This window comes from Python bivittatus, unplaced genomic scaffold, assembly GCF_059951505.1.
Source record: "Python bivittatus isolate LINGU-HERP-01145 unplaced genomic scaffold, Pbiv_v1 ctg000840_np1212, whole genome shotgun sequence".
In the NCBI taxonomy this organism is placed as follows: domain Eukaryota; kingdom Metazoa; phylum Chordata; class Lepidosauria; order Squamata; family Pythonidae; genus Python; species Python bivittatus.
Window position 1 is genome coordinate 41029341 of NW_028277113.1, and position 12226 is coordinate 41041566.

At 35.8% G+C, this 12226-nt stretch overlaps 1 protein-coding gene across 18 annotated transcripts in view; it reads left to right on the forward strand.

Annotated features, from left to right (window-relative positions):
* Positions 1-12226, forward strand: part of DTNA (dystrobrevin alpha) — a 213036-nt gene that overhangs the window by 134964 nt on the left and 65846 nt on the right. For all 18 annotated transcript variants that reach the window (XR_015794029.1, XR_015794028.1, XM_088130800.1 and 15 more), the window contains 4 exons: positions 3044-3257; positions 8774-8859; positions 10574-10728; positions 11723-11828. Coding sequence is in view for 16 of the 18 variants with exons in the window: in XM_088130800.1 (XP_087986926.1) it covers positions 3044-3257; positions 8774-8859; positions 10574-10728; positions 11723-11828 (561 nt within the window). In the remaining 2 variants the exon portion in view is untranslated. The remainder of the gene's footprint in view (positions 1-3043; positions 3258-8773; positions 8860-10573; positions 10729-11722; positions 11829-12226) is intronic.

The window sequence follows — 12226 nt, forward strand, 5'->3', positions numbered from 1 at the left end:
GAACTCTTTGAAAACATCCAAAATATTACTTGCTCTTTTCTTCTGAATATATGGTTTGTCTCCTATCTTAGATTCCATAACGTAATTGAAAGTTTTTGTTTTAATTTCTACCTGATAGTAGTAAGATCTCCGTTGTTAATTCTCCCCAAGTAAAATAATGACAGACAGAGGTATAGCAGGAAAAATTAGGATAGTTGGTGTTAATTTGCAGTAACAAATACGTTATAGCTTCCTTTTTTAATGATACTTTTTAATGCCTAAAATGACATTAAGGGAAAATGATGGAAATGTGATTTAATTTTTCCTAGCAAATGTATTTTTATTACATTAAGCAACAGAATGTGCAAAAAAAGTAACATACAGTTGGTTAAAAATATAATTAATGTTATTAAACTTTCAAGGGGCACATTGGGCCCATTCAGAAACTGTACAACAATATGTCTGTAATGAACATTCTGCTTCACAAGTCCTATGCTGCCTCATCGTGATGGGGTGTTCCTGCGAGCAATGAGCAAAGAATGTTGGGAGTGTATACCAAGAGCATATACTCGCAACAGATCATGAAGGTCATCCCAGTTACCCAGCTAAAGCAAGCAAGCACCTATGTCAGGCAGCAGTGATTCAGGATGATGCTGGAGGTGGATGATCACTTCAGTGATAACTGCAAAGGCATCATTTCATACTGCATAGGAGAAGACAATCGTAAATCACTTCTGCTTTTTTTCCCCCAAGAAAACCACATGAATAGACAAGATAAAGTGATTAACAATATAGTGCCAGATTATGGGCTCCTCTGGTTGGATGCTACTCAGTATGCCACTGAGGAAGAGCTAAGGATCTCTTGGAATACTAATGCTGTTTATGACATGGCTAGATTAAAACAATCAGGACATCTAATTGCTAATGTTGCTATACAGGAAAAGGAAATCTGAAGCTGCAAAGACAGTATTACAGTGGCAATATGGAACATGGGAAAGCTCAATAGTGAAAGATGAAATGAATTGACTAACAATGACATCTTAGACATCAGAGATTCAAATGAACTAGAATTGGACACTTTCAGTCAAAAGATTGTTTGCTATTCAGGACATGAAAAATAAAGAAGAAATGGCATTGCTTTCATAGTCAGGAAGGATACAGAAAAAACAATACTTGTGTATAATACAGTAAACAATTGAATAATATCAATTAGACTTCACAGACAACATTTTAGTATGATGATTGTCCAAGTACATTCTCCAACAACTGATGCAGAAGAAAAGGATTTTTATGAGTTTTACGGTTGTTAAATCTTATATCAAAAGAACATGCAAGCAAGATACGCTGCTTGTGGTTGGAGACTGGAATACCAAAGTGGGAAATTGTAAGGAGGAAAACATAGATGGGTTGTATGGTCCAGGGAACAGAAATGCAGCAGGAGAACAACTTACCAATTTCTGCCAATTCAGTTCATTACTAACAGACTTCAGAGAACCAAAATGATGCCTATATACGTGGACATCACCCAGTGGAATACACAGAAATTAATTGATAAAAATGGCATCAGTAAACTACCAAATGCTGTCTTGAGTAGCTCCTGGAATCCTAAAAGAAATGGAGCAAGCCTTAATTCTGTTTAGTGCCAGGGCTGCGACTGAAAAATAGTGTCTCCTTGCCTCCATTTGCCTCAGTTCCTTTCTGTGGTAATTGGAGATCTCATCAGCAAGACTTTGTTTCTTGGTGATGAGAAGATAATTGGATCATTTTAGCTCCTCATGAGTATCCCTGGATTTTCACTGCCTTCACATTCTGAAGAAATACTTAGTGGCTCCAACAAATAGAGTGAAATTGTCTGATCATTTCATTTACATTTAATTTAAATTAAAAATAATATAATTGCTTCCTAGTCATAAATTTATAAGTTGTATTGTGTTTACAGTTATTAATGACTTCAGGCTAATGTTTATAAAGCTGGTATTTACATTACAGTAAATCTGGACATGTCTCTCACTAGGACATGTCTAAGAACTGAATTAAACAATATACGGATGTTAAACAATGCAAAATCCAATCTTGTTCTAAGGATACCTAGGAGGATAATCAGAAAATCCAAAGCAAGAACATGGTAATCAATCCATCACAAAAGAGTAAGCCCAAGAGTACTTAATCAGGTCAGAGGGAGTCAGGCAGAAGGGATAGTCAAGAGATAGTCAGGAGTAAAAGAATCTGCATAGTCTGAGTTTCCAAGCAGAGTGACAAAACAGAAGCCTGCAAGCATTGTTTCCAAAATATGTTCAACTATGCATCTCTTTATGCTATGGATGACTGAGCCCTAACCAAGCTCATCTGGCACTTAATTAGGTCACAGTAGGCATGTGTTACTCCTAAGGACTCCAGCCTTGTACTTCTGTGCAGTTCAACTCAGTTGGCTTCCACACAATGGTACCTTTGCTCTCTCAGATCTAGGTTTGTAATTCTACTTAGATTCCACTAAAGTGGATGGAAGTGTTTCTGGTTCAAGTCATGTACAAGGTCCTGGGTCTTGAGAAAGCTTTCCGATTTCCTTTTTTCCCCTCCTCTCTGAATTTAAGTTGGACATCACAAATCACAACACTGTTTCTCAGGAAAGGACAATTTGGACTATAGAAGGGGAGCATAGCTTAAGAGCTGTTTCACACACCTGGCAGACCTGCCACCAATTCCAAGAGCCATTCCCCATTCTGCAACATCCTAAATACGTAGTTAGGCCTCATAATGCTGAAGCTGTCATTCCCAGTAGATGCAGGGTAACTTTTAGAAATGATATATTTAGAAAAGGGGATTCTAATAATGTACAAGAACCAAAGGATTCCTATGTCAGTGTAGTTCAAAATCACTATATAACTTAGAATTCTGTAGTTTACATATTAAAACAAAATAAACCTTATAGTTCTTGAGCCGTCAATTAATCTTTTGGGTGAAAAAGCTCTGTAAAGTCTAACATTTTTATGGTCTTCTGTGCTTACATGAGTATTGTATATAAAACTGCTATATGATTAACTATTGTTTTTTAATTTATACACAGTGCACTTAGTGGACATTTGGAATGTCATAGAAGCTCTGCGGGAAAACTCATTGAACAACCTGGACCCAAATATAGAACTGAATGTGGCTCGGCTTGAAGCTGTACTCTCCACTATTTTTTATCAACTCAACAAACGTATGCCAACAACACACCAGATCAATGTAGAGCAATCCATCAGTTTACTGCTCAACTTTTTGCTGGCAGCTTTTGATCTGTAAGTAATTATTAATGCTGTTTTTCTGTGTGTTGTAGAAGAACATTAACTCTTAAACAAAATATAGGTTTCAGTAAAATATTGAACTTACACAAAACTGAAAATTGCACATTTCTATATTAAAGTGCCTTTCAACTGACTTTTCTTCAAAGAATTGGGGAAATACACCTTCGGTTTTGTCAGTGAATTGAATAAAGAAAATAATGGACGGGAAGGATTTAGTCCACTATTTATCCAATGCTGATTTCTCTCTCTCTCTCTCTCTCTCTCTCCCTCCCTCCCTCCCTCCCTCTCCCTCCCTCCTTCCCTCCCTCCCTCTCTCTCTCTCTTTCACACACACACACACACACACAGTACCGTAGCGTAAAGATTCTTGGGGCATATACTGTATATGTAATGTTTAGTTTGACCTGAAGCTGATACTTTAGAATAGGAAACTACTGTATCCTATTCTTTGGATATTACTGCATGTGGAAACATCTGCAGTAATGTTTATTTTGTGGCGGTGGCATGGAATTAGTGGCTTATTGTTTGAATGGAATGCTTTTTGCTGCATGCCTTGGCAACTGTGAACAATTTTACTTTCCACCTAGCTGGTACAGTGAACAATACCAAAAAAAAAACAACGCATTAGAATCCATGCTATTTACTACTTTCTGAAACCTTGCAATGCAAGGTTTCAGTTAAAAAAATAATTTATTTTAATGGGACTTCCTTAATATCGTGTTATAGATGAATGTTCTGTGTAAATATGCAAATTATGGTAATTGAACACAGGATCCATCAGTATGCTGTTGTCATTCTTAAAGCATCTGAGTAGCCTGAAATCACAAACTGGATTGACTGGCATCTGTTCTGTTCTGTCCAAGTTGGAAATTATCTATTATTGCATTACTGCTTTAACTGCTTTTTATTTTGGAAATGAACTGGTTGGAAATCAACACTATTAAAGAACATTCAGATGAGTTTGTTTATCCTCCCATTTGCCTACTCACCCTCTTGTGTCCTCTCCAATACGCATTTGATGGACCTTTTGCTTGGTACTGTGTACTTTTCTGAGCCAGATCAACTAGTACAGCTTAGTCACCATGGAAACAGCTGAGTTGGTGGGAAAGCAACTGTTCCACATGAGAAAGCAGCAGAGGTGCTGTGTGTTTGCATCCAAACATCTCCCCTGCCCTCCCCAAGGAGAAATTGTCAGTAGGCTGCAAAAATGTGGCCTTCAGGATTTTTGAAAGGCTGCACAATAAGGGGGCAAGGTCTTTTTAAAATATGCAGACCCTGAATTTTTCACTCTAACAAGAACAGGAAGGAAACTAATTGCAGATGCTTGGACACGTACTTTGTTCCTCACTGCCAAATCACTCTCACAAAATCATAGCTGTGAAAATGAGATCATTATGATACACATTTTTCCTATTGTTCAATAACCCAAGAAAGATGTGAAACAGCATTTTTTTAAAAGAAAGAAGAACATTGAAATTAAGTATGTAGAATATGCTTAGTGAATGTTACATAGGTTTTTCTTAGTTGGGTAATTGAACTGAAATGTAGGGGAATGTTTCCAGTTTGCTCAAGAATAGCAATTCATTTAAATGTGCAAATTGCAATTCAGAAGTGTCCAGACAGAAGATAGAATTTGTAACAGCTCTCTTTAGGGGAATAAAGAGAAGACCTAGATGTGGGATTCAGTGGGATCTCTGAGATTTAACAAGCATATGGCCTGATGAGAAAAGTGATGAATTCCATGAGATCTGGGGAGAGAGATGGAGAATGTAACCCATGATGCAATGGAGGATAAGACTATAAATGGCTTTGAGTCTTGATAGCTATATGCTATCTCCAGAACCTAAGGCAGTATTCGCCTTCCCCTACCTACTCTGATTTCTTCTAAAAGTTTGTTCTACATCCCACTGCAACTCTTGTCCTCAGTAGATCTACCTCTCTTGTAGGTGCTAGCAGCTCCAGAATGGAAATAAGCTCATTGTATCTCTTTCACCAAATGGATGTGTAAGCTGGGTAGTGTATAGATTGCTTCTCTAGTGCTAATGTTACTGAGATTGGTTAAAATGCAGGTGTGTATCAGGCCAAACCTGGAACTGCTGTGCAACATCCTGATGTACATGAGCTGTTCACATAGTGCTTTGGGTAGTTACATCTCTCAGCCAAACCTTCCCCACAGCATACTTGTCGTTGGGATAAAGTGAAGGCAGAGCTGCATATAGGATGTCTTGAGTTCCTGGAGAAAAGGCAAGATATCATTCTAACAAACAGCACCTTTATTATCTTGCAGGAGACTGTGCCCAGGGCTTCTTGGTTAGACTGTACTGGCCTAAGGTGCAGGAAGACAACAATGGGCATTGCTTCTTGGAAGGCATGAGCAGCCCTTAATAGAGTGAGAAAACTATAGGATATTGAACCAACCATAATCAGGAATCATAGACTCTCTGGATATAGAATCTATTGACCGATGAAGGTGTATCTGCTTTGGGAAACTCAAGAGAGGATCCTCACCTGACTGCACCAGAATGATTGGTGAAACATGTCAGGTTGAATCCATGGCAAAACCTATATTAGGATGATGGGGAGACCTCTACTTTAGTACTACTACAGCTAAGGACAGTTTAATAGCTGGCTGAGCTAATGATCAGATGAAGGCAACATCATGAAGGCACAGAAGAAAAAAAAAAGGGAACTGTAGAATATTTATCTTGCAGTTAGATGAGGATGAGGGAAGGCTCAGATAATGCTGAAGAGGACATTTGTATTTGCAACTGCCACAAAGCAGATACATGAACTTAAGTAGCAGAATTTTCCTTATTAAAACTGTCTATAAAAAGATCTTTTTCTTACAACAGAGCTGAATTGATAATTGCTAGACCTTAGGAGGATAGTCCCAATTTATTATATTCAGTTGAAAATTATGTCAATATATATTTTTATGGAAAAATTGAATTTATACTGAGTTTCAGTAAAGCTGTAATAATATGAATGACTTAGATGAAATAAAGTATCCAAACCTAGCAAATCAAACTGTAATAGTGTTGCCCTAACATACTTTCATCTAACAATATTTATAGCAGCATGTGGCCCAAACGTACGTGAGCATATCCACATCCACGTGCATGTACCTTAAAGCTGAAAGCAGACAGTAGCCAATTAAATAAATTTGGGGGAGGGGGTTTAAATCACTGCACAACTCATCCTTCCCTGATATCAAACTGTACTTAACCTCAAGTAAGCATTGTAAAGAAAAAATTGGCTTCTTACAAAATACCCTTGGAAATCAAAGATCTAGCACATTATAGAAGATTTATACTTCTTCATAATTCACCCTCCAAACGCTTACACTCCTATTTAGTATCTGATCTCTGCAACAAAATGATGATCAATGCGTGCTGGAATTGGAGATATTCATGTCCACCATGGAAAACTTATAGACTCTGGCATCCTACTGTTTCCACTGCTGAATTTGCTGCTGAAGCAGGGTCATTTCCGTCTATAAATCTTTCCTTTGCATTTCAGACACCTCATCTCATAAATACCCAAGTAATTTTTCATGAAGAAAAGTGCTATACTAAGTGAAAGCTATATCATTCTTAAGCACCTACCATCCTAGACTGATCTCAAAAAGTTAAGCAGTTCAGACCTGATTAGGAGCTGGCTGGGAAATCCCAGGGCTAGACTGGGAAGTTGAAAATAATCCTGGAAGAAGGCAATGGCCAATCAGTTCTGTACATTGCCAAGAAAACTACATAAATATGTCCATGGAGTCATCAGGAAACCAAACTATACTAAATGAAAATTTTGATTATTTCTTATATGTGAACTTTAAAAAGATCTGACATCTACAGTGGGCAATGCTTTGACTAGGACTAGCCTAACTGCTACAAAGGAATGAATAAGCTTTGAGGTTCTCAAGAAATTTTCTTCGGGCAGTATGGTACAACAAGCAGGAATTGCAAGAAGAGAGAAAATGTTCCACAATTAGGCTAATGATCTTGTCTGCATATTTTTTTGTTCATTCGTTAAGTCGTGTCCGACTCATGCAATCTGATTATTGAATTAAACTCTTTTGGGGGGCTGCATAATACATTGAACCACAAATCAACCAAATAGATCTGTACAACATACTAAGTCCTAAAAGACTTAATCAAAGGTAATAACAACAAAGCTTTTCATATTGTACAAAAGCATCTGCTAGGTCTTTACTTGATCTGACAAAGTGTGTTGTATGAAAACACCTTTGAGGTCTATAGTTTAGATTCAAGTTAAAGATGGAATTTCCAGACTGAATTAATAAGTTAGCTGTTTGTTGGTGTTGGTGTCATGCTATGCTATGCATGTTGTGCAGAGTACAGCAATGCTCCCAGAAAAACTTTGCCCAAGGAAAAAATACACATCAGCACGAGAGGTTTGCAAACTGCAAACTAAAAGAAGCCAGAAAATATATACTATCTGGTTGTTTATTGATAAAAATACAAAACTTCATAAAATACAAGTTGTATACAAAATATAGGAAAAAAACACATCTTCTCATAAATTCAGCATCCAAAACTTATCCACAAACATAAAGTCTCTAGCCAAAAACTCTCAGAGAAGAGGTACACTACTTGGTTATTAGTTACAACTACATAACCCATAAAACTACATAACTACATGGTGGCTAACACTCTACTGCGAGGCTGGGCATACAATGCTCCAGTTATATTGCCACTCCATACCCCCCCACTGGGTAACTAGCATACACACGCCAATAGGTGGCAATAATTAGCAGTATACGTGCACGACACACAGTCACAAGTTGTTTTGTTTACATGAGCTACATAAGCTAGACATAATATTGTTATACAGATAACAGGATAAATTTCTTCCCATGAGAAACTCCTGACAATGCATTATAGGAAAAGGTAGCAGTGGCTGATTTCGCAGTTCTGAAACCATAAAAGCCAAATTTAACTTGAAGATGTCCCTTGCCTTCAGCAAAATATTTTATAGCAAATCATATGCATACAAAAAGAATCAAGGGTAGAGGAGAAATTAATTCAGTGTTCATTTCTTAAACTCAAAATTGAACTGAAACATAATTATCTTTCAGTGTTGGAAAATTTTGCAGTTTTGTAATATGTACACCTTGATTAAAAAGTGTGCAGCATATATATTAGAAGAAAATACATACATGAGTGAAAATGCAAAAATCCATTCTATTATGGGAAAATGTTTACTTATGTATTAATTTTGCATAGACTGGAGAAATATTAGCAAATTAATGCAGAAAAAGTAGAGGGAAAAAAATAAAATTGGAAAAATGAGAAATGGAGAAAATCAAGAATTGACAGATTTCTCCATTTTTACTTAGAAGGCAAATCATTTCAAATGGGTTTACTATCAGTTAGTTATGGATCATAGCCTCAGAATTGCAAAAAACAAAACAAAAAATCTCCAAGCCTAAGATGTTTAAGTTATGTTACTCAACAAATGTGCAAAGATTATCTTTCTTTTTTTTGATTGTATAGAGAAGGACATGGAAAAATATCTGTGTTTGCTGTCAAAATGGCCTTGGCAACACTTTGTGGAGGAAAGATTATGGATAAATTAAGATGTAAGTCTTTCTATGGATTTTAATAATGTAATTCATTACAGTCAGGAAACATATGTGCTTGGTTTTTAATATAACAACATGAATCAAAATCAGCAAAAATATTCTTGAACAAATCTGTGTATGGACTTCATAGAAAATTCTCGTAGTTGTTAATATCTGTCACCTGGACTAGATGTACTGTAGGTGTCTTCTTTTTAGAATTCTTGAATTAAAAATAATCATGTACCAATTGATCAAATAAATCAATTTGTAAATGCAAATGTAAAATGCATTATGTATCATTTATTTTCCTGACTAATTTTTTAGAATGTTAAGAAAATATTAAGGTGTTTGAGGAGTAAAAAATACCTCTAGAGTTACTCAGGTGGCTCAGATGAGCCAAGGTTCCCCAGCTTATGACATTGCATAATCATTCCATTGGCAACCAAACTAATGTTTGATAAAAAGATAAAAAGGGGGGGCTCCGTATTAATTACCCATAAAATATCTGTTAAACATTTTATAGGATTGTTCTTTCTCTTGAATCCAAAAGCAAAAAGAGGAAAGCAGCACCTTTGGGAAATAAGCACATTTGGTTATTAGATTAATCAAATATACTTAACTGGGTAGCAATGCTATTTAAAATTTTGGTTTTAAATAACACTTTCACAAAAATCAAATGCACAACGCCGGAATACACAAATGTAACTTAATATAGATATATAATAGATGTACAGTAGTATCACTCTGTATAAAACATTAAATATTTTATTTTTAAAACCACTTCTCTAATATCAAGAATACAATCAGTCATCTATATATTTAGTCCCTAATTCTAGATTTAAACAGGACATTTGTTCTGGCCAAATTAAGAAATTCAGAATATATAGCTTGGATCTTTTTTATCAGTCTAAACAGCCATCTTCTGGTTTATTACTATCATTTTGCTAACTAAAGAATATTATCACAGAGCAGAGCAGGGAATACACAGGCTGAAATGAAAAATGCATTTAATAGTAACACTTTCAGTAGAAATAGAGACCAAAACCATAGTCATATGTTGCTCCATGATGAAAAACAAAAGCAACAATAAGCAAAAGCAACAATAAGTCACTACTAAAATGTCATGAACTGAAAAAAAAAAAAAAAAAGATTCTGAGTTTCCCTGAAGGCATCATCAGGCAGGACCTTATGGAGAAAAGGGATAATAAGAGTTGAAAACAGTATTCTGATTTAGTTATACTACCCATTTTTTTATTTCAGGTATTTCTATACTGCTTGCCATACAAACAGATCTTGAATTGTTTTATAACTAAGCCATTAAACATTAGACATTAGGCTTATTCTTACTGTATCACTTTTCGGAAAATATAAATATTGGCTGCCTCAGTCCTTTAAAAATAATAAAAGAAGTAAACTTGAGGGGCATCACTATGGCCAGAGCATAAACAACCAATTTTTGTTAATTAGTATTTTAACATTGAACCTGAATTCTGTTTGCCCAGTACTTTTAATTGTTCCTAATAAAGGCAGTTCTATACTTGCATTGAAGTCATCTCCAGTAGTGCAATGGCAATATATCACAGTGATGGCAGTGTGGTGCTACATATTGAGAGTGGGAATCATCACTGTGTAGAGTATCTCTGTTTGCAGTTCAGCTTAAAGTAGTTAGATTTGTAACTCATAACTTTTCTTTTTTTTAATTTTCCACCTTTTTGTTTTTTTATTCCATCAGATATATTCTCAATGATTTCAGACACTAGTGGGATAATGGTGTATGGAAAATATGACATGTTTTTGCGAGAAGTTCTTAAACTGCCCACTGCAGTTTTTGAAGGTCCTTCTTTTGGTTATACAGAACAATCTGCAAAGTCTTGTTTTTCTCAACAGGTAAATAAAATGTTTTTCGTTAATTCTTGCTTTTCATCATACTTATAATGCCATACAATGTCAAAATCTAATTATATTTTATTTTGTTCTAAATAGGGTCAATCTTTTGCAGTTACAATCCAGAATAGTAATAGAATTTCATATAGATATGACATGGGATATATGTAAAGGCCCTCCCCTTAAAAAAAAAAAAAAAAAAACTAAAATGGACCTCTGAGATCCCTGTGAGTTTGATGAAAGCTGTAGCAGGAGTTTGTTTATCTTCTCTCCTGCTGGAGAGAAAAACAAATGTACATGAGTACAAGTAGTCCCCAGTTTAAGAACAAGTTCTGTTCCCAAGGTCTGTCCTTAAGTTGAACGTGTATGTAGGCTGGAACAATATTATTGTCTTATACTGTATAAGTAGTATTGTTTAATTAACTCAAACCATTGTGTATTTAATCTGAATCACTGTGTATTTCATTTGAATTTTGATACAATAGGCTCTGTTCTTAACTATGGGTCATCCATAAATCGGGCATTCTTAATCTGGGGACTGCCTGTATTTCGATAAGAAAAATTGGAGAAGATACCTTCCGAACAGAAGCAGCAATTATTTTTGTGTCCTTTATGGTAGGGTGATGGAGCAGAGTTCCACAAAAGGAACACAAGTCACTGAGAGGCATTCAGTTCAGGTGTTGAAAGGAAAGAGAATATTGCTATTATACACCATGAGGGAGTTCATAAGAGAAGTTACTGAATTGCTCCCTTGACTCATTATGTAGCTCACAACTGGGCTGTGGGCCCACAACATATTTGAATCAGCAATGTCTTCTTAAAAACGACTACTGGATTTTAAGTTACCTTAAACAACATCTATAAAACATAAGTGAAGCCTTATAATTTAACTGCTTGCTGTTCTCATCTAGAAATACAGTATATTTTTCTGCTGAGAAACCTAAAACCCCTTCCATTATTTTGATAATATTTTTTTCTGCTTTGATTATGTTTACAGAAAAAAGTCACACTGAATGCTTTTTTGGATACTCTTATGTCTGATCCTCCACCACAGTGTCTTGTCTGGTTACCACTTCTACACCGATTGGCAAATGTTGAGAATGGTATGTAGCTAAAACATGAGCGGCAACTGAAATAGCAACATGAATTGTAATAATTCTGAACTAATGGCCTCCCTTAATTCATCTCATTCCTGATGGTTGGTCGGAGAAATTAAATTCCTTCCATAATAGTACGGAAGGAAAGTTGTTTACTTCTTGGAGCAAAGTGTATCTATCTTCTTCTTACTTTAAAAAAGCCTCCAGGCTGCTACATGCTTACCTGTCTTGATCTGTTTCCCTGTGCATTTCCTTCCAAAGAACAATTGTCTGACAATGTAACTTTGAAAGAGAAGAGGACAGAGAATTACATGCACAATTACAGTGTCATAGGGGCTTTTTTAAAATAAGAAAATAACACACTGAAAGAAACTTTGTCAGGTATTTTTCTCTCCCACCACTGT